The 23815-nt window shown below is 33.8% G+C and overlaps 2 protein-coding genes across 7 annotated transcripts; one reads left to right on the forward strand and one right to left on the reverse strand.

Annotated features, from left to right (window-relative positions):
* Positions 1-7490: 7490 nt before the first annotated feature.
* LOC100853422 (uncharacterized protein At1g01500) lies at positions 7491-11410 on the forward strand. Of its 6 annotated transcripts, none has more exons than XM_059735847.1 (4): positions 7491-7676; positions 8304-8343; positions 8871-9681; positions 10777-11410. In XM_059735847.1, the coding sequence occupies exons 3-4, from the start codon at positions 8971-8973 to the stop codon at positions 11011-11013; spliced, it is 948 nt and encodes a 315-aa protein (XP_059591830.1). In that variant the 5' UTR covers positions 7491-7676; positions 8304-8343; positions 8871-8970; the 3' UTR covers positions 11014-11410. The 6 variants fall into 6 exon arrangements, with proteins under 6 accessions (XP_059591830.1, XP_010647871.1, XP_003631651.1 ...); XM_010649569.3 differs by lacking the exon at positions 7491-7676 and adding an exon at positions 7939-8207; XM_003631603.4 differs by lacking the exon at positions 7491-7676 and having other exon boundaries at positions 8342-8778.
* Positions 11411-11977: 567 nt separating this feature from the next.
* LOC100853383 (BTB/POZ domain-containing protein At1g63850) lies at positions 11978-19682 on the reverse strand. Its single transcript, XM_003631602.4, has 2 exons — positions 18106-19682; positions 11978-12416 (listed from the first exon to the last, which is right to left on the reverse strand). The coding sequence occupies exons 1-2, from the start codon at positions 19294-19296 to the stop codon at positions 12141-12143; spliced, it is 1467 nt and encodes a 488-aa protein (XP_003631650.1). The 5' UTR covers positions 19297-19682; the 3' UTR covers positions 11978-12140.
* Between the last annotated feature and the right edge of the window lie 4133 nt (positions 19683-23815).

Here is a 23815-nt window from a genome sequence, read left to right on the forward strand (position 1 = left end):
ACAGACTGTTATAATGTATTTGGTAATGATTCTAGAAAACGTTTTTAGTATTTATTATATTTAAATAATAAAAAAATTAAGTTTTAAAAATGTTAAAAACGTTTTCTAAAATCACTGTCAAACAGGTTCTTATTGTCTTACTCTCTTATGTTCGGGATTGGCATATTGTCTTTTGGGTATCGGAAATGAAGAGCTAGTAGCTTAGGGGTTTTGTAGCGAAAGCATTTTGGGCATTGGAAATGAAGAGGTAGTAGCTTAGGGATTTTGTAGCGAAAGGGCTCGTCGGAGGGTAGCTTGCAGGAGAGGCCTAGAGATGATGAGTTCAGAATTTCAGCCTGGAATTTAATAAACATCACCGTAGAGAGGGCTTCAATATTGCCACAGTTGAGGTCTGATTTGGGCCTGAATGCTAATCTTCGGTTGGCCCAGTCCATGTAGGAGCCCATGTCCCGTGCAACCATGCTTGAATGATTATCAGGCACGATTTCCATACCTATAATTTATTTTGCATGCTCCAAACAAACCTTCGTGTCAAAAGATTTGTTCAGATCTTTTCCTACAATTAGCCTATCATCCACTTATTATAAAACAATAATGAATTTGTAAATCAAGTTCTTTGTCGCATGTAGATTTCCTCCTTCAAATCATCATGAGGATGGATGACATCCACAGTAGGAGAAAAAAATCTTTATCAAAGCTAACAAAATGATAAAGATAAGATATTTCTACAACTAACCTTACTTTGTGTTTGACATGATCACCTTGGCTTTCCAAATCAGAACATTTATTTATTTTTCAACTTATTAGGCATGCAATAATGTCATTCCTTGGAAAAATGATCCTTTGACGGTCGAGGATTAGTTTGAATCTGAAGTCTATAAAGAGATAAGACAGGATAAAGGTGGAAAAAAAAAAAGCAACGTACCAAAAAAGCGAGATTCGTTTTTAATCAGTGATTAATCCTTAGTGGGACCCGTTTGAGAAAAATTTATGATGCTCCACCGGCCCCTAAATGACAATGGCCCAACACCGATTTTCATCTCGTGGCACCCGCGTGATCGGTAATTTTTAATGGCCATGTGGTTGTCACGTGAAGTCCTGGCCTACCCATTATGTTTTCACGTGCTCTTTCTCGAAACCCATGTTTTACTGTGACAACAAACTTCTTCGGTGTTGTTTTGGTATTTATTATTAATTTGTTTTCTAAAAAAAATATAAGAAAAGTTATTCGATAATCAGAAAAATAGAAAATGATTTTTTGTCCTTCAAAATGAATACTTTTGATGTTTTAGATAATATTTTTTAAATTATTAAAAATAAAATACTATATATATAAAATTTATTTTTAAAAATATTAAAAATAAATTGAAAACATTTAAGGAGTGTTTGGTACATAGGAATGAGAGTAGGAATAGGCATCTTATTTCTTCTCACCCTTCCCTGTGTTTAGATAAGAACAAAATAAAAAATAATTTGACAGAAACCAAATCTCATTTACGAGTAAGATTTCAATGGTGGTATTCTGATTGATTTGACTTAAAGGAAAATATAAATAATCTAAAATTATTATTTTATTCTTAGATTTCATTCATGAAGCTCATACTTCTTCATCTCATAATAAGATTATTTTTTTAGATAGTATTTATTTATTTTACTTAATTCTAAATAGAACTTTAATGTTTAATTATATTAAGTATTAAGTTGTTTGTTTTTGTAATATTTTATTTTTATTAAGCATTAAAAAGTAAAAAAAAACTCAACATATTATTTTTTCCATTTAGAAAAAGTCAAATATTTTGATTTGTTCTTTTCAACAAAAAGTTTATAATGAGTCATAAAAAAATAGAAAAACAAATAATATAAAGTCTGAAAGTAAATTATTTTCAACAAAAAACTAAAAAAACAAATACTCTCAAATTTTACTTTTTTTTAAAAAAAAAATTTAAACTATATATAAGAGTATTATTGTCAATTCATTTATTTTTCATTTTCATTCGTATTATTAACAAATATTATAATGGAAATAAATAATCATTCCAATCTTAAATTCTTAACTTCACCAAATTCATTTCAATTAAAAACAAAATATTCATTTTCATTCTCTATTATCGTGTATCAAACACCTCTTTAAATTCTTAAACTAATTTTAGGAAATGTTTTCAAAAACTGCTTTTTTTTAAACATTTTTTTATTAAAATAAATAAATAAATAAATAAAAGGAAGTTAGGGATTTTGCCATCAACCAAGTCATTTTCTACCTCCCTAGTGTATCCATGATAGGACATGCATATGGAGCATAGGCAGTGGGAAATACAGAAGATGAAAGGCTATGCTCACAAGCTGTCATGAGAATGTGGAAAGATAGAAGTCAGCCAGGTGGTCCACATTGCCAAAGACCTTAACATATTATTGGAGTTTCTTTCCCGGGGTGTGTGCTCCAGAAGTTTGTAAATTGGAACCACATTGTCTAAAATTCACATGGATTTCGTTGGACAACGTTTTCAAAGAACAATTTCAGAAAATAAATTTTGAGGCAGTCGTTTGAAAAACAATTTTGTTTTCAATAATGTTTGAGAATTTAAAATGTTTTCATTTTCAAACTTTTTTTTAATAATAATTTTTAATGATTTCTATTGTATAATTATTTTTTAAAATGATTTATATAAAATAAGTGAAAATAACTTAAAACAATTACTAAATGTGTTTGACTCTAAAAACACTTTTCTATTTTTTAAAACAAAAAATTGTTTTTAAAAATAATTTTTTAATTTTTTTCGAAAAAATCAATATTTGGAAAAAGATAGATGCTTCCATTATATATATATATATATATATATATATTTTTCATATTCTTAATATTCTCAACCATATTTTTGTTTTATTCATGTCAAATAGATTTAATAAATATATTTGATATGACAAACCCTTTTGGATGACTATATCATAAATGAAATAGTTATAAATTTCACCTATGCCGAGATACGTAATTGGGTCACACGAGAGCAAAAAAATGATTTATTTACTATAATATTATATTTTATCATTTTTTATAAAATGCTAATTTAATTCATCTTTCCTAAAGTTTTGGTTAAATACAATTAACCTTCATTTATTTGAAATTTAATGAAATATTTCTCATATATTTTTCATTTATTATTTTTATTTACCTTCTTTCTCACTCAATAGAATAGACATTTGATTAAATTTGAAACCAATAAGAGTCGAGTGTATCAAGGCAAAGTCTCATGGAGGTTAATGAAATTAACCCTTTTATAAAATAGCAAAGAGATTTGCATGCCCAAAGCGTTTATGCACTTTGTTTTGCTTTAAAATCCTTATGGAAACCAATTAACACATCTTCTTCAACAAAGAATAAAACATCAAACCCTTTTTTGTCTATTGTTCGTCTATAGATCTCTGGAGCAGGCTAATAGATGGGCATGCCCAATAAGACCTCACCTTGATGGTTAGCTATCACAAACCATTCAACTCATTTGAAGCAAACTCTTATATAGAAGAAAATAAGTTAGCACCTAACCATTTCTCTTTGATGGTCAAGTTAATTAAGAGATCGTAGGGAATATGAGATAATTGGAAACTGATTAGCTTTAGGTTTGTGATCCAATTTTGATGCCAAGTAAATATAGTCATTACTTAGATTGTTTCATTTTTTGTGCTTGGATCTCCTTAAGTGCATACAAAATTCCCAAGGCTACTAGATCTTAGCAATGGAAGCATTCAAAACCAAAATCAAATCTAGTATCATGCGTTAGATATGCTTACCAAAGATTTGGACATTCCTAGATCATTTCATATCAATGTAAACATGTGTCGAATATGAAATAGTCATTATAGATCTTATTAACCCATTGATCTTCCACTCAATAACTCCTCATTGAAATTTGGCACTTACATGATGGAGATTTGAAGGATAGAGGTTATGGGTTCTCTCTATGAAATGTAAGGGAGAATGAAAAAAGTTTGAAGCCTTAACCCTTAAAGGGGTATTTATAGGCTTCCTATAGGCTTAAGTAACTTGAGCTTACCTTGAGCTTAAGTCACTTAATTTAACCGAAAAAAAATGTTTTAATTGATTAATTAACCTTATTAGGTTAATTAATCAATTAGCTTAATTCAGAGGTACCGTTCACTAACTCCTATACAACCTCAAATATTTATCAAAATGCCCTTATGCACATAAGTGAACTAAGAATCAATCCAATCCTCAAAACCATGTCATTAAGGAATATGAGCTTAAGTGAGGATTGTTGGCACCTATAGGACAATCTTGGCTTCCTCAAAATCTCATTTTGAAGTTTACTCAAAATCTCATTATGAAGTTTACTCAAAATCTCATTATGAAGTTTACTCAAAATCTCATTTTGAAGTTTATTCAACATCTTATTACAAAAAGTCAATTGAACTCTAGTACCCTATGTAAATAATAATGACACAGAAAGTGCTTAGGCCTATGACCTTATATAGTCTCACCATGAACTAGCATCTATAATCTAATAAGGTGAATGTTATAAGTCTCTCAAGATTATCTTTACAATATTTAAGTTACAGATCCTTCGATTTTGTGATAAACTAAGATATCTAGTTCATGAGAGCATATGTCAAATTTCAGTTAAGAAATTACTACGACCACAAATTTTACAATCACGTATCTTTAGGATCATTCAAGGGGATACGTTGCCTCAAAGTCCATGAGATATCATAGTACTTCTATTGAGAATACTTGTTACTATCAACTTTTATCAATAGTGACTCAATTTATAGAGAATATATAATCACTTTAGGATATCACTAGTAGGCCAAAATCATTGCAAACTTTGGCATACGTTCAATATTCTCTCAAGTTAAGAGACAATACAACATATCGACTTGGTGAAATCATGACTACCCGATAGTTTTACATCATGACTTATCGTAAGTCCTGTCTAATGTGTAATTGTATACAATAATGTCTTCACCATGGGAACCTCATCCCAATGATCAAGACCAACTATCCCTCCAATTTGAAGTTAATGCTACAACCTTAAAATGATTGCCTAAGTCCACAAATCGACTCTGAACGAATCATCTACTTGTAAAGAATCCATAATTTGTATTTTCCTTATAACCCCTAATATCCTCAAGTCATGTACAATGTAAGAGATGTTAGACCATAATGCTTGTAAGATAAAACGCATGGAATAATGATAGATAAAAGTGAAATTGGAATAATATTAAATAAATAATAAATTCCAAATTTGTTAAATTATGTCATACTTCTAAAGGTTTTATCCTAACAATTGCCTCCTATTTAGATACAACAGTGTGAGCATAGGAACGGAGGGCCAAATTTTAAGGCTTGTCTTAGGTCTGGATACGTCTAGAGGGAATCAACACATCAGTAAAGGATTAGTACTTAGGCTAGTCTACAAGCCACCATTGTTTTGTGGGAATGCATATCTTAATAGGAAAAATGACCCTCCTACTGAATTCGAATGAGAAAGAGGTCTCCCTAATCAAATTCTACTTAGTAGTTTGGTACACCAAAAATACTTTAAGTAGTTCATGTACCAATTTGCCTTTAGTCTTCTCTATTTTTCTCTTAAGGCAATCGTGAATGGTTCAATTCATAACTTTGGTCTAATTATTGCTTTATGGGAACCTCAAAGTCAAGTAAAAGTTCTGAATATTAAGATTCTCATAAAAAGACATGAAGAGGGGTGACTACCAAATTGTAACCCATTGTTGAACACTAGTGTATGAGGGATCCTGAATTGACATGGTATATTCTTCTATACGAATTTCTTTGCATCTAAGTTTTGGGTATTAGAATACACTTCTACCTCAACATACTTGGTGAAGTTGTTGATGGCGATGAGAAGGTAGCACTTTTGCACAAGTGATGTAGGCAAGTAATCTGATAATGTCTAGCCCCCATTATGTGAACAAACATGTACTGATAACGAGAGTAAGATGTCCAGAGGTACAAGATAGGCACGTATTGTTAATACTTATCAATTTGAGTACATAGGGGGTAATGTCTTTTTATATGTTTGACCAAAAATATCCTCGAAAAAAAGCATAATAGGCAAGTGATCGCCCCTTAAAGTGGTTGTCCCATTGTTCTTCATATATTTTTCCCAAAATGTAGTTTACTTCTTTGAAGCATAATATCGTGGTGTGGGACCACTAAATATCAGGTTGCGTACATTATTTGGCATCATCCCTACTTGCTTGGGGCCATTTTTTGCCAAGGGTTCTAATATTACTAATGTTAGAATAAAGCTCTTAAAAACATAACTTAATGTAACAATGATGGATTTATTATTGATTATTTATTTATTAATAAAATTCATATTTCCTAACTTATCTAGCAGTCTCATGCATTATACTTTTTAAGCATTTTGATCTAGCATCTTTTATATTGTACATTATTTGGGTGTATTGAGAATTGTATAAAATATCCAAATTATGAGTTCCTTGAAAGTAAATGATTAGTTCATAGTTGATTCATGAACATAGACAATCTATTTGAGGGTGTAGTGAGTATATCTCCTAACTTGAGAGATGGCTAGACTTGGTTACCAAGAAAGGGTTCCCATGGTAAATGTACTAATATGTATGATTATACATTGGATATGACATCTGGTAAATTATAACATCAACTATCGAATAGTCATGATCTCACAAAGCTATTATACTATATGATTTCTCAACCTTAAGAGAATATTGGGTTTGTAATGAGTTTTACCTATAAATGAGATCCTAAGGAAGTCATCTATTCTCTATGGATTGGGTTACTCATTTGAGAGATTATAATATTTCAAAAAATTGAAATAGTGTATCCTATTAAGTTATTCTAAGGATATATATTTAGGATATCTATAGTTATGATAGTTCTTTAATTTGAGTTTGATATATACTCTTTGTAAGTTAGAATGTGTCAGTTAATCATACAATATAAAAATATAAACTTTAAAGATTATGTAAGTAATATTGAGAGGTTGATAACATTAACCTAGAATATGATTTTTCGGGAGTTTGTATACATTGAATAATAGATTAGGGACCTGAGGATGATATTTTTTATTAACAAAAATATATTTAATTAAATATTTTTTTAAATGATGGTTATTATTTTAAAAACCTTTTTGAAATATTCAAGCCAACCCTGCAAAAGGGTTATACACTTACACTAGACCAGATAATATCTCTCTCCACCAACCACCTCAGCAATCAGACAGAGTCTGTACAGTGAGCTGTTATATACAAAAATCCGAAAATATTTGTACATCGTTTTCAATACATCGGACTTGTGAACCTGTTTTCTCTTCTCTCTTGGATAAGATCTGTAGAATATTAGATACAGAGTGACCCCACCTCCGACCCATATTTTTTTTCCCCTCTAAAACTTCCCTTTGGAATCTTTAATAATCCAACCAAAGCAAAAGGGCAAAAACAAACGACTACCCAGTATTGTTTGATGAATTTGAGGAACTGGGTTGCTCTCCATTTCTCGTCTAATTCATTGTGGCCACAGTGATTTATTTCTTTTTCCTTTTTGTTTTTGTATTTTGAAAGCGATTTGAGAAATTATAAGAACCGTTAATTGGATTACGTAGACTGTATTGAGGCCACAGAAGTAAAGGCAGAAAGCTCTGTTTTGTCAGATTTTTGTGGTGGGTTTTTATTTCTAGGGTTTGATAATCATTTTTCTTTTATTTTTTATAATGTTGCTTTCCATATGACGTATTCAGAGCTGTTTTCATTGCTATGGTGACTTTAACTACCCTGTTTGTAATAAAAGCAATCATACACATGATCCTTGTTAGGTTTTATATGAATGTATCTCAATAACTACAGAGAACTTCATAAGAAAAATCACTTAAATACATGTATTAATCTAACCTTGGGAATCATAAATTCCTGCAAAAACCTACACTTTTTTTCCCTGTTGAAGATATGTGTGGTGATTTTTTTTTTTTTCTGTTCATTAAAAGAAATTCATAATTTTGTTTGTTTGTGTGACGTATCTATATATCGTGTATTGCCTGCAAATTTGTTGGACCTTGTGGGGATACATCTTGTCTGTTTATCCTGAGCATCACTGCTCAGGGAGTTTGCAGAATAATTAGACGGCTTTAATATTTATTAGACATTCATATCAAATTCTTTTCTAGTGTTTTATCTTCTCTGCTTTGGCGCTGCTGGTAGGTTTATCTACTGTTCAAATCAATATTTTTTTTCTTTTTAATGTGCTAAATTGGTGTTGTGGGCTGATCTTTATTTTTTGTTTTTCTCTCCAGAGTGGCTAGAAGTCAATTCAGCTTTTGCTATCAAGTTTGGGTGGGTTTCAACACCTCAAATTGGCTTCTCTTATGCTATATCTTTCATTTTTCTGTTCCATCTTCTTATCCCTTCTTTTATCTTTTTGTTGTTTTGTTTCTGTGCTTAGATGTTTTTGCCTGGTTGAATCTTCCTTTCTCAATTACTTCTTGTTTCTTTCTTTAATTCAATTCCATCATAAATCAAAAGTAACATCTAAAGGTCCCAATCTTTTGCTTAAGCGCTTTGTGTTGATGGATTTCATTTCCTTCCTGAGACTGAGTTTACCTTCTTCTCTCCCTTTTCCATCTTCTTTATTAAGGGGCCCTGTCCCTCTCAATTGGGTTTCTTTGATTATGAAGAGAAAGTTGTTTTCCCATGTAGAATAGTTGGGCTTTGTCTCTTTTCTATAAGAATTCAGACTCCCTTTCCCCCTCTCTTCTCATTTTCTGAGCAGTTAGGTTTCTAATTTGTTCTTGTTTGCGCTGGAAGTGCCTGAATTATGTTGTATGAACTGCTCTGATTTTGCTTTATGGGTGTTTCTGCAGGTTCTCCATGCCCATCATGAGCTTCATTTCTCTGGGTGTTCCCTTTCTTCATCTCAATCAATGTGGAAGGTTTTCATTGAGAAGGATTAAACACTAAAGCATGGAGAAATCTTATGAACCAGCAAATGGAAATGGATTTACTGATAATGGTCATAGGACCATGAGGTACTCTCCTTATCAGCCTTGTATTAAGGTATCATTATCTTGGCTGGATATAAGAGTTTTCTATGTTAGAGTTAGTAAATGTGAGATTGATGATTCCACTCCTGAGTACCTTACTCTGAATCATATTCCACTGAATCGAGATACCCTTCTTGAAGTAAACGGTGTAAGAAGTAGCATCTATTCAGATGGTGTATCGACTCTTCTGAGAAGGGATCGGTTAGATAAAAAATCTGAAGAAGCTACATTTGTGAGCACTGATAGTGTAAGGATGACAGGGAGTGTTAAGTTTGAGGTCTTTGATAAGGATGTTCTAGTGCTATATGGAGTCTTAGAAATGTCTAATAGTAATGGGTGCACTGGAAAATCAAAAAACATCGGCCAGAGATGGAGCATGACTTGTGAATTAGACATCGTCCCAGGCACCAGCTTCTTGAAGGGGAAACAATATATGGGTGGTCCAGAGTCAGCTTCACCAGCAATTGAGGTTTACATTGCGGGTTGCTTCTCAGCTACTCCAATTATATTAACTAAAACTTTGCAACTTACCCTTAGGAAGAAGCAAATCCGGAAGGGCATGTTGGATTCTATACCAGAGTATGATGCTACTGAATGCCAGAAAGATGAAACAGCTGGGCTTTCTTTACAGGTATTTGCTAATGGGATTTTATCCAATTTTGTGGTGCTACTGTCTTGCTACCATAATCTTGAATTTAAAATAGTTTATATGCTTCGATTCCAGTTTATGATGTTGTTCATCTTCTACTTTTGTGATGCATTGAGCTCTCCCATGTTTAATCCCCTTGTGTAATTGCTGCCTGAATGATTTACTCTCTTGTACCATGTTCTCAATGCAGAAATTATTGATGCTATTGTCTGGTGAATGCAATCTTATCCTAGACGGGTCAGGAGAGTATGGGGGGCTGGCACATGTTTTTACGCTCTGGGATAATATAGTATTCTCTTCTTCATTTTGTGGGACATGTTTTCCATGATCTGTTTGATCCTGACATGGCTGTCCAGATATGTCGTTAGCTTTGATCCCGCTTCTCCCAACGTTTGTGTTTTTGAATTTCTCAATAAATTGGTTAACAATTTTGCAGTTACACATACCTAAGCCTGATCTTTCTTTATTGGGCAGTGTCATCTTGTTGCTTCCAGAATATCTTGTATGCAGGTCCCTAATGGGCTGCAAAAAATGAAAAACAGCTATATCCTTTCTCCATAAAACACACAAACTCACTGATTTGTTCATGAATGTAAAGATGTTAAAGCTGTTTTGTTTGTGCTATACTTGAGATCATACTGCACTCAGTTCACTAGTAGGAAGCATATACCGAATGAAAATGGACATATCATATCCCACATGGTGCTCTTCCTTTCAAGCATCTGTTCATTTGCAGCATAGACTGAGAGCTGCAGCAATGTGTAATGCAAGTCCTGCGTGATTTTGGTTTGGTGTAAACCAGCTTACCTCCCAAAGTATATATATATATATATATCTCTGGTTATAAGCTCATTTAGATTATTTTCCTCCTAACACCGAACTCGTCTTAGGGGGACAGAGTGACACTACTAGTTCCGTTCATAATTCTATTTTAATTGTACGACTCCTTTGTTAATTATTGGTTTTTCTCACAGGAAAACCGCCTAAGGATCCTAATTCAGTATAATTCACATTCATCATTTGCTACATCACATTCTCTTCAGTTGGCACCTAATCTCCTGTATTCCATTTCTGTAGATGTTGCAGATATCGGAACACCCAAACTACAAACCAGAAAATGAAGACTACAACAGCTTGTACTCAGGGACAGAGTATTTGGAAGGTGAAGATGGGGAGCTCTCATGGTTCACTGCTGGAGTAAGGGTGGGTGTTGGGATTGGCCTCAGCATTTGTCTCGGAATCGGCATAGGAGTGGGGCTGCTGGTCAGGACCTACCAAGGCACCACCAACAACTTCAGAAGGCGGCTACTGTAACCATCTATTCTACTCTCATAAGTCATAACCCAAAGAGGACAGCTAACTTGGTAGTGTTTCTGAGGGGCTCATATCTTGCAAATAAGTGCAGGAAATGCATGAATCGGGTACGTTCTACTGCAGAGACCATTGAGCCTTTGAATAAGAGGGTCATCGTTACGATGCAAAGGTACTATCATAATTGCAGGAATTTTTCCAGCATTCCTGCACTAGACCATGTAGGACATAAGCTTGTTAGTAAATTGTGATCCTCAGTCTGTGTCACCTTTTATTTCTGTGATTTTTTTTTTCTTTCCCTGATTTGTAAGTTTAGCAAGGGTGTTGATAGCAGTGAAACTATGATCATGGAATTGGAAAGAGATCTAGATAACCTTCTTTGGGTTGTTCTCTTTGCTTATGGTCTCAATTTTCTATTCCATTGGAATGTATGGTTTTAAAATTTTATGCAAAATGTGGAAATAAATAAGAAACTTAAGAAGAGGAGAACCATTGCAAGGAGTCATATAAAATCAATATATAAAAACCAGAACGCTGTCAAAATCTAACTACGAACCACTGAGGTCCTATTTTGGATAATTTTGTTCAAAGAGTTTATGATTAACTTAATAAGAAAGAAAATTGTTACTTCTTATAAAAATTCATTTGAACTCATGAAATAAATTCTTTTATTTAATAAAACTTTTACAATACCAAAAACCCCTTTCAACTAAAGCCAAAAAAAGAAAATTACGCCAAACAAGGCACGAGAAGGCTTGAAATAAGCAGAAGTTCGGAAAATTGGAAAATTTATGAAACAGCGGCTTTAAGACAAGTTGTTCATACCAGACTCTCCTAGAGTTTCAAGAGGTTCCAAACCAACTTGGGAGACAGGTTTCCAGAGAGGGGGAGATGTCCCTGAAAGCATACGTCTTGTTAGCTTTAGAAAATACAAATTAAAAGTCCAGCGCAGTGATCAAATAGGGAGTGCTTAAACCAGTTCGTTTTCTATTGCAAAGTAGGGAATATTCAGATCTATGTACACATGCACAGTTAAGTAACACTCATAACGCTAATTTTGTATGCACAATATTTGCAAAGGCTGTGACTAATGGACGAAGCATCGCCCATGCACAAACAACTGCCATATTCTAACAAAGGCTGTCAGCTTGTGGGGGTCGAGCTGCACGACAGAACCAGGTGTTGAAGGCAGTAACCAAGTGAGGGCAGTCATCAACGTTTCGGGTTGCAAAGCTGAGGCATTGTTGCAACAACTCCTGTGCATCTGACAATGGAAAGGTGGAGATGATTCTCAGAAATATCTCTTCCAGCTCTGTGTACAGGGATTTATGAGTGTGAAGCACTGAGACGTTGTCTTTGCATACAATCAGCACTGGAAGCCACTCTTTAACTAGCTTCATCCTCACCTGGAAAAAATAAAGAAGTCTTATGTGAGCTATACGAAGTTACGATATTTAGCCCAGTTCCTGCATTAAAAGGCCTAGCCGTACAAGACGATTTTGATTATTAAAACTCACATTCTTCACTGTCCAGCAATGATTCAAAGCTTAGCAGTCGTACATTACTGAGTTTATGATTTTAATAACTAGTGGGTGTTAGGGAGTAAAGGCTGCAACATATCAAGTGTAAGGAACAAAGACTCCTAGCACAGAAAACCCTTGGCCATGTTTTGTTTGGTTTCAGAGAAACGGCATGACGTGGATCTCATTTTACATAAATTCAAATACAGAATCATATCCAAAAGACCAGAAATGTTGACTATATGTTCCAATGTTCAAGAAAATCACTGTGGCCTCTAGTAAGATGGGATTTATATGCTGAAATGAAAAACTAAAATCTTGGCATGGAAGAACATGTTCTGTCAAGGCTAAATGTTCTGAGAATCAAATACAAGGTATTACCAGTTGTGAGCCATATGAACTTTCCGTTTCTCAGAAGCTGTTCATCAGCTTGCAGTTGGTAATATGGTTCAATTGTGATGGCAGATCACTCAAGTTATTTAACACATGTACCATCTAAACTAGCTGAGAACATTAACAATTAACAAAGCATTTAAAAGTACACAAATTTTGGAAGTTCAGAATAGTTGGGAACACTTGAAGCAAGCAAAGAAATTGATAACAGTTTCAAAGGGACAAGATCTCATAATTCAATGTTTTCACTAGTTTCAGCTAGTAGCACAAAAAAGTCAATCAAATCGAGTCTTAACACACGGATCATCCAAAACATGGTCATTCAATAAGCTAGCTAATACAGAATGCAAGAGAATGATTACAAATTCCTAAAATGCAGGGAAAAGCTACATTATCCCATGATATGGAATATGACCAGGGCGTTAAGGAAAAAGGGCAAGGGAATTAGATGAGGCACAGATACAGAACTGGACATCAGCAGGAACTAGGATTTGCAAGTAGATCAGGAAAACTCTCAAACATGCATATGCAAACCCGACTATGACACCACGCCCACACTCGCATTTGAGGAAAAACTGACTGATAAAGTTACCTATATAAGAGTGCAAACAACAGTGCCACCAAAATTGAATCAGTGAACTAGCAGTGAATTCCAAACGTGTCTATGACAGAGGACACCCAGACCCAGTATATCTTAACTTCAAGGAAAACCAACTGATAAAGTTACCTATATGGGTGCAAACAACTGTGCCCTCAAAGAGGAATCAGTGAACAAGTAGCAAATTGACTGTCCAATCCACATAAACATGCAATAGAGGTCAATCCATAAACCTTGTATGTGACTAAGGCCATCAAGCATAGATAAAATTTCATGAAACAAGGCCAGATTCATGTAAAAAGAAAAGAATCAAGATAAAGAGACATGAAAATAGCCCTTGAGGCCTGGCTCAAGTGGTAAAGGGTTGGGGTGGGTTTATGGGAAGTTCCAGTTCAAGTTCCATTGGGGACAACAAAAAAAAATTATCTATTTAAAAGGAAAAAAGATAAAAGATACATGAAAAACAAAAGAAATTTGTTTAATTTCATCTTTGGATAAATTGTGGCCAATATCCATCAAGTTGCTAGTTTTGATGGTGAGAGCATCCCTTCCAAGCCATAACCAAACCACAAAACTTAGAAGAGAATATATTGATAGATACTAAACATAGTTACCACTATATGCATGACAAGAAGGGATCATTACATAAGAAATAAAAAAAGTGAGCAGAAATTGGCTGATTTTGAAGAAGAAATAGATAAAATTATTTTAAGCAGAAAGGGATAGCAAGAAGTAAGTGGGAATTGGTAGAATTATTGGAACAAAGAGTGGGCTGGGCATGGATGGGTCAGTTAAAGTCTCTTGCAGCCCACCCAATAATCCCCTTGAAGTGTACCTGGCCAAAAACCGTATGAGCAAGCCCAATGCTGCTGTTAAAGGCAAAGAGAAGACAGCCCAAAGGGCTTTCCAGATTTCTTCTCCTTCCAGTGTAAGAGGTTGCACTGAGGCTTCCAACATTGACCCCCTTGTGCTGGTGTGGCTCCAGGGACCAAAGGGGAGGGTGTCCAGGGCCGATGAAGTTCTTTTGGCTGAAGCAGCTTGCTTCAAAGGCACAGATCTGTCTTTTGGTTCTTTGTCAGGGGGGCAGGCTTTCTTTCTATCCCTTTCCAGCTCTCTTTGAGGCTAGGTCGTTTGGTTCTGAAAGGGGGTTGTTGAGTTAGTTACCAGAAGACTGTCCCGGTTGGGCACATCTGCTACAGTCAAAGGCGGGTCTTCTGCTGGGCTCATGGGAGCTGAAAGTGGACTATTGAGGATGGTTTTCCAAGATGGCACGTCATTGTAGTTTCTGGAAAATTTTCAAGGGTATCTGATCTGTGGAGAGGACAGGGGAGAGGATGTGTTAAAGGAGATCTTTAGCTATTGCCCAGCAGGGGAGAAGCACCTCTCCAATTGTCTCTTCCGTAAGCTAGCAACTTTCAATAGTTTTGTGGGGATGCCAACAATGTGTTTTGAAAAAGAGATTTATGTGGGAGCAAGTTGGGGATGGGGACCAATGGAGTCCTCGCTTTCATAAACAATTCCATAATTAGGAATTGGAAGGACTAGAGACCTTTTTTCGGAGATTACAATCAAGCTCAATTAACAAGGGTGAGGAGGATAAATTGGTTTGGGAGGAAATCAAGTGAAGCAAGTTTTCCATCAAACCTTTCTACACTTTTTCAACCCCAGGAAAAAGTGAGTCTTTCCCCACAAGCATAGTTTAGAACCTATTAGCGCCAATAAAGGTGAATCTCTTTGCTTGAAAAGCTGCTTGGCGAATGATGTGAACTCTTGATAAAGTCAGAAGAAGGGGAAGGATCATTCTGAACAGATGTTACATGTGTAAAAGGAAAGAAGAGTTGGTTGGTTGAGCACATGCTCCTTCACTATTTCCAAGGTGAGAATCTTCTGGTAGCTAGTTTTTTTACTTTTTTCTTCGTTTGGAGTGGTTTGGGTGATGCACTCCTTTATGAGAGAGCATCTCCTGAGTTGGTGTGATTCTTTTATGGGGAAAAAGCAGAAGAAAGCTTAGAAAGCCACTCCTTTGTACCCATTCTGGATGTTATTGAAGAAAAGAAATAGTAAGTCATTCAAAATTGCAAAATATTTGGAATAAAACACTCAAATCTTTAGGGCCTGTTTGGTTGCTGTTTTGAAAACAGCTTTGAAAGTTTTTAAGAACAGTCTTTTGTGTTTTTAGAAATAAAAAAATTGTGTTTAGGAACTGAATTCTGGAAAACAGTTTTGTTTTGGAAAATAGTTTTTGTTCTCAAAAAAAAAAAAAAAAAACATGTTTTGTTAAGTTAATAAAAATGTTTTTTAGAATAAGGAAAACAAAAAACATATTTGAAAGTTTTTTTTTTTAATTAATAAAGTGTTTTCTTCCATTAACTTGATATTATAAATATATAAATAATTTTCATATACACAATTCATTTAAATTAAAAAACTTATTCCATTTTGAAATTTTTACACCAGTTATAATTTTCTTAAACGAAGGATGACTTTGTAACCATGTGTAAGTATATTAATTTCAATAATTTAAGGAAGAAGAAAGGGCTTGCAGGTGAGGGTGTGGTGGTTGGGTAGGGCCCACCTTTGTGGAAACACAAAAAGCAGCTAGGAAAACACAAAAATGAGGAGAAAACACGAAAAACAATCTATTCTTTGAACAATGAAAAAACAATGAAAACATCTTTTTATTGTTCTCAAAAAAGTGGTTTTTGAGAACACGGAAAACACAAAAAACAAAAACACACCACTTTCCCCAAACAAGTTTTTTGTGTTTTTTGTTTTCAAGAACAGAAAACAGGAACCTAACAAGCCCTTAGTTATATGTATCTTTTCGGATTGGGTTAGAGGATACATAGATGATCATTCTATGACAATGATAGATTTGTAGATTGATTGAGTTTAGAGTAAGGTGCAAGAGGTGCTTCTGTTTTCTCTCTTCCTTCTTTCTAGCCTATTGAAGCAATTTGTATACATTATGTGTACTTTGTTGTGTCATCTTTCAAACAGTATTAAAATATTTTTGCTCGTTTTGCCCATAAAGAAAAATTATTTTGAGTAGCAAGCCATAGCAATACTTAAATTAATAAAAGACAACAGAACTTATAAGATTTGCTTTCTCTTGCTAATAACTTTTAGCATTCTTCAACAAAATCACTGAGTACAACTTTTAGAAAAAGTCTAAAAGATTTTTCAAATCAATTCAAGGCTTGAAGCAGTTAGCATTTTCAGTATCCATCAGCCAGCACACGAAAATTGCTTATTTAAAGGAATAAACTCACCATCCAATAGGCCTCATTTAAGACCAACTATACAAATAGAATGCTGGACTAAATGACAAGCCACTGATTTGTCCAATATTCCTGGAATGAGGAAACTTTCAGGAGTTTTTCCCTGAGAAGGTATGCAAATGAAATGGTTGATGTGCATCTATTGATCCTAAAATTAAGTACAACTGATTCCTTAAATGGGACCCATCAGATTGTGGGTCCCTGTTTTTTTTATTAGGCAAACCATATGTGCTAACTGGAGCTAAGTGTAGAATTACAGTGCTTCTTGATCGTTTAGAAGTTCCTTTATTTGGCATCTTAAACAATATTCTCTTCTTGACGGGAAACAACACTTCGAAGTAGATTTTTTCAATGCCAGCTAGGAATTACATAGGTGATAACTACAACTTATGGGAGCAGCTCATGAGAGAAGGAATCAAACCCCAAACATGCTAAAGTAACACTGCGTAACATCGTTTCATCATGATTTAACAAGGATGTACAACAGAAATGAGGGATGTTGAAATTTGGATCTCAAACCAAACCAATAATAACAAAGACTAAATAATAGAGATCTTAATAACCAATTATGACAAAGATGAAATGATAGATAAACTTATGGATTCCTGCCCTGCACCCTCTAGGTACTGGGGAACACCTATTGGATGCCCATGATACCAAACTGCATACATCGGTTTGACATGATTACATAATGTAAGATCAAACCATTGGCGACTATACATCTTTGTAATTCCCAAAGTGGTCAAGCAACTCAACTTTCCTCACCCAGAATATAAAAATTTCTCACTAAGTAAATGGTATTCAGCAATATAAACACCAGCATGCTTTGCAGGAGGACATAGAAAAATAAATGGTCTAGCGCCCACATTACAGCAATCACTAGAAATTCACAATTTAAAGGAAAGGTCCCAAAGGACTATAAAGCATCTTCTCAAATTTATATATCGAGCAAAATATTCCTCTGTATCAAATACTAGTTAAATAAATTCACAACAAAAATTAGATGGTAGAACTGGTAGGGTTTATATGCATTGGGGGCACAGGGTTGAAAAGAACGGCTAGCGCCCACCCCAATAGTTATTCAAGAGATTGAAGGATATACAATATAGATCCCAAACCTAAGACACAAGCAAGATCGCATACAGACAAAAACAAAATGCACCTTCATTGATATGCAAGATATGGTAGGGAAGGATATGGAGCATCCAATCTACAATCTACAACAAGGCAAGTATAAACCCACGAGCTACTGGGAACTGTATAGAACAAGTAATAAAATCATCAAATAAATAAGAGAAAATACCGGTCTAGCAGCCAAGATGGATCCAGAAGCAACTGCATTGGCAAGCTTGCAGGTGCATCTGAGCACAACAACTGGAAGCCCTGGAACAATATTCCTCCAGGCGTCATCCCGAAAAGCCCTCTGCAAATCAGCCGTGAATGTCGACTGCTCACTCCACTCGCGCACAGCCTTGTCCGCCACTTTCAACTCAATCATCCTCTCAATCAACCACAACAAATGCCTTCCATTCGTCATTGCCGTGTGCAGATTCAACCTCTGAATCGCCTCCGTCTCATTGTGATCTCCTCTAAAGTCCGGACTCGAATACTCTTCCAACGACCTCTTCACAGTCTTCAAACTCGCTTCGAATGCACGATCCAAAACTCTCCTAGCCGAATCTCCCGACGAGAACTCCCTCAGTAGCTTCGCCACAAAAGCCTTCACGAAAGCCATGTTAGAATGGTTATGTATTGCCGCCACAATCAATCCGTACAGCATTTCCTCCAACGAATCCGTCTTCGCAGGCGAAACCCTATCCAGAAGCTCTCGAGACTCTTCTTCTCTCAAAAGGGGTATCAAACTCAAAACTCTCTTCTCTTCCTCCTCCGTCCACGGCACAGCCTCCAGAAATCGAACGCAAGACCTCACACAATCTTCAAATAATAGCTCCAGCGCCACCGGGAGAATCGACAGAGCCGTTGAAGCGCTCTCGATCACGCCGGAGAAATCGTTGGTGTAAAGAAGCTGTAGAACCGTCAGATGCGTGTCGATCGTTCCAGTACTCGCCGGAACCCCGAAATTGAGCCGATAAATTTTGGGCGAATCGTCCCCGTCGCCGGAGTCTCCCTGCCATCGGTCGGATAGTAAGGCGGAGAAGTACTTGGAGCGGCGTATTACGTCAGAGTGGAGGTAGATCTGGAGGTCGTCTTGAACGAAGGAATCGACGGTGGAAATGGACTCGGAGTCCGAATCGGAGGGGCAGGGTTCGAGAAAGAGTCGGAGGACGACGTCAGAGGAAGCAGAGTCATTGAAGCCGCCGGAAATGGTAGCAGAGGAGGAGGTGCGGCGGGGGCCCGACGGCTTATGGGAGGCCTCCGTTACGGTCCCTTCAAGGCAGCATGAATCGATGACGGCACCGGTGGAGGAGAGGCGACTGTTGCAGCCGATACGCTGCCTCTTCTTGATTCCCCCGCCGCCGCTGCCTGCCGTCATTTATGGGATGATATTCTCGAATCAGATTAGACGTGTTTGGATAACGAGAAAGTGCAGATTTGCAGAACTTTGGTGCTTGTTCGTAACATTTGAACACTCGAGAAGTTACAACAGATTCTCAGATGTACACGTGTACGGAAGATATAGCGAATACGTCATTGTTCTGGCTTTCTCCAGTTATTCTAGGTGGGCCCTCCATTGCCATTTGATGTGTAATAAACTTGCGATCTTTTCTCATCCATTAGAACAGAATTGTGCGCTAATGGTCATAGAAGATGAGGATATCCACTTTAAAATCATTATTTTATTTTAGACGATAAGGTCTATACCTTGGACTTCATCCCAATATAAAATTCTGAAAACAGGTGTTACATGATTACATCACATCCTTAATGGGCCAGTATTCAGTGTTCATAATTTTTTAGAAATGGCTGACAGCAATTGGGCTGGCAGCACATCAATGCGGATTCAAGACTTTATGGGCCTTCAACCCAAATTCACTTGATTGGGCTTGGGCCAAACTTTTAAATAAAAAGTGTTGGGCTAACAAACTAACTCACGACATTGATTTTTAAAGACATGGCATTTCTAATGGGCCCGTCAAGAAAATTTCACTCAAAAAGAAAAAAAAAAAAAAAAGCTTGACATTTTAGAATATTTCACGTGAATATCAAACCCAATATAAAGTTATTTACTAATAAAAAACAATTCTTAAACTATTCAAAAGTTCTTGATGAAATTTTCACTTAGGCAATGCTTAATTGTTAGAAAATTGAGGGAAAAAAATAATAAAATTAAAATTTAAACTTAAGCCCCGTTGGTCCTGTTTTCTAAAATTAATTTTTAAAAATTAATTTTTTTTTCTTTAACATAAAAATAGTTTTTAAAAACAAGATTAAGAAAACATGGTCAAGCGAACCCATATTTTCCTTTTATTTTTAAAAACTCATAAAAACAACTCTTATTTTTAAAAAATTGTTATTTATTTCACTTTGTTTTAAAAATTATTTTTAGATAATAATACCAAATAATATTTTAAAAAAATATTTTTAAATCACGTATCCAAAGATGCAATTTTATTTTTTTATTTTTAAATAAAATTAATAATATTTTTTATATAAAATACAAGAATTTTAGGACGACTACAATAAAAACTCTTTTTTTTTTTAAAATGTGCCAAAAAAAATTTCCTAGTTTAAATTCAAAAAAATTTAAAAGTAACTTTTAAAATTATAAGAATTTTTTTTCTTTTCGACAAAAGATTCTATTTTTATATCAAATTAGTTATTATTTTATGATTTTAAACAAGTAAAATAATAAATGTATCTAAATAGACACTTAATAAATTATTTTTGCATTTATTTTTATATTATTTTTTTATTTATTTGTAAAAAATAAATAATTTAAAAATATATAATTTTAAATTAATTTTTATTCTATCAACGTATCATTAGTAGAATTAAAGTTAATTTTAAATAATTATATTGTCGAAAAGAAAAACTAATATTATTGAGAAGGCAATAGTAAAGCCAATGGGCCAAGTTCCAAAAGAAAAACTCTCAAGTAAAGTTAAATTTGGATCCTCATTGGAAGAGGTAAACGTACGGAATATTTCTTTGGATGGTGGAGACTGGAGAGGATGGCAACCATGATATAAAGCGGCAGGGGCTTCTTTTTTTTTGCCTTCCTTTGAGACAATAAAAATGAAAAGAAGGGAAAATCTGTCCTTTTGAATGGAGTGGAACACCCGTGATTATGTGAGGAACCAAAAACAGTGGCATGATTCGAGGATGAAATCTTGGAGGCCCTTACAGTTGGCATGGAGTCTTCGAGAAGCTTCTGTACTAAACTCACATCTTTTTAGGGTTAATTTTATTGAACATTCAATTCTCGGGTTTGCCTAAAACCAATTTAATAACTTAAAGTAATTTAATAACTTAATTTAAGTTATTAAAAAAATTATGTATAATTGGTAAAACAACTTAATAACAGACTTAAATTAAAAAACAACTTTAAATAATAAATAAAAATAATCAAGTTATCAGGTTCATATTTTTATTTTACCATTTTATCCTCATTTACATTTATTATATTTACAATTTCTTTTGCTACTTCACGATTTGTATTGTTACTCGACTTTTTTTACTTCGATTATAATTTATGAATATAAATATATCAATTTAATGATTTGTAATAAAATTTAAGTTAATTTTTCAAACAACCTTTAAGAATTAAGTAATAAGTTTTAAATTTAAAATCATTTTATCTCTTACCCTTCTCATTTGATATTTTTCATTCGTCTCCCCTCTAATTCAAAATAAGGGGAATATTTGATGAATTTTCAAATCAACTATACTAGTTGTATTTAGTTAAAACCTCAAGGGAAATGAGTGAAATTATCTTTTGTAATTAAATATAAATAACATTCTAATTCGATTAAAACATTAGATGGACAATCCTAAAACAAAATTTGATTTTAATCAAAAAAAAATTTAAAAATATTTTTTATAAAAATATTTTAAATTTATAAAGTGAAAATTGACATTTGTACTTTATTTCTTTTACATTTGAAAAATAGAAATCAAGAGCTGCCCCAACAAATGGACCCAATACTTTGATGGATGAAGCAGAATCATTGGATGATGCTAATTATCTCTAAATAGCTAAAATGTAAATTTTACAACTATTAAGATATGGTATCTGAAAATGAGTGTCATTTCCATAATTAGGGTTTTAAGTATTGCAAATTTTGAGTCAAACCAAATGAAAATCAAGCCAAATGGGCTGAGTCAACCTTCTTATCATACAGCTAGCTCAATCATTTTATGTTTTTAAAGATTATTGATTGAGAATTTGAAAGAAAACGAAGAGGCAAAATATAAGGGGAAAAATGACATCAAATTAGTATTTTCTCAAATTTTTTTTTAAGGAAAATGGAAAAGAATTTTTTTTATATACAAAAAAAGGGTGATAAAATATGAGTACTTATATCTTTTCTCAGAATTGAGAAATTCTATTAATTGAATCTTTAATACTCTCTTATTTATTATAAGGAAAATAATTAATTTAAATTTATTTTTTTATAATATGATTACTTATAATATTTATTATTTCTAGTGATCATTAGATAACAAATTAAAAGGTCGGACCAACTGAGTTACCCCTCAAGATTTATAGTTTTAGAATACAAAAAAATTATCACTATAAATAAATAAATAAAATATGGACAAGTGTCGAAAAAAGAATACCTTAAAAAAATATTTTTCTAGTCTCTTTTATTGAAACATGAAACTGTCAAAAAAAATGGATGGAGTGTTAGAAAAATGATATATTTTATGCTTTGTCTCCGTACAATCCTGAAAAACATTAAAGAATGTTATTTTTAAAAACAAAAGTTATCTCTCGACATTTTTTCTCTTGTTTTCTCATAGAAAACAAGAGTCGGTAGTTTCATTGACAATTAAAAAATTTATTTGTAAAACAACCAATGAAATTTCTCGAACATTTTAGAAGGTAACCCGAAAACCTTAATTTTTGGTCAAATTGGTGCATAAAAAAATACATTTCTATATCTACTTTTGTCATCACGTGCCATTTCCTTTTGGACCAAACTCCTCGTTCAATTGGTACTTAAGTCGCTTATCTAAAATCAATATATATATTAAGAAATGATAAACAGTATTTCCAGGGACCCATGATTAAGAAAAAGAGTGTCGAGTAGCCTGGATCCTCAAGGCAGTGGGTGGGATGACAATGCTGGACAGAGAGGAGCAGTGGAGAAAAGCAAAGAGCAGAAGCAATGGAGTAGGGTGTGGTCCCATTGGGATCATCTTGGGTCCCCATTTCCAAATAGTACTACTAGTCATACTCAAGAAAACTTAAAAACCCTATCAATGTCTCGATAATTTCCAGGAAGCCCACCAGAGAGTGACATTTCAAACATGAATTTGGTTTTGGGCGTTCTTTCCATGCCTCAAGCTTGTCTCTGCACCCTTCCAAGTCGTGCACTGGTGAGGCATGAATTAAATAAGACGCTAGCATTTGTCCAAAGGAGCACGGAAGAAAATGAAAGCGCGTTTGGGAGTGTTTTTATGTAAAATATTTTCCTTATAATCATTTTTTGAAAAAATATATTTATCTAATATTTTTCAATTAGTAAAAGATGATATTTATTTTTTTAATTAAATGTAAATATAAATGAATTCAACTTAATTTTAAATATAACTTAATAATAATAAGTATTAATTTATTTATTTTTATTATTATTTTATTTTTTTAATTATTAAGTATTAATAAAGTGAGGATCATATTGAGATTGTATTTTAATTATTTCAAAAAGTTATTTTTAACATTTAAAAAAGAAGTTATATTTTTAGTTTTTTTTATTTAACCGACAAAATTTAAAAATAAATAAAAAAATTAAAAACAAATCATCTTAAATTAAAAAAAAAAAACTCCTAACTTAAAAAAAAAATTATTTATTTTTTTGTCTCAAACATTTTTATGCAAAGAAGTGGTA

The sequence above is a fragment of the Vitis vinifera genome, chromosome 3 (genome assembly GCF_030704535.1).
Source record: "Vitis vinifera cultivar Pinot Noir 40024 chromosome 3, ASM3070453v1".
NCBI lineage: Eukaryota > Viridiplantae > Streptophyta > Magnoliopsida > Vitales > Vitaceae > Vitis > Vitis vinifera.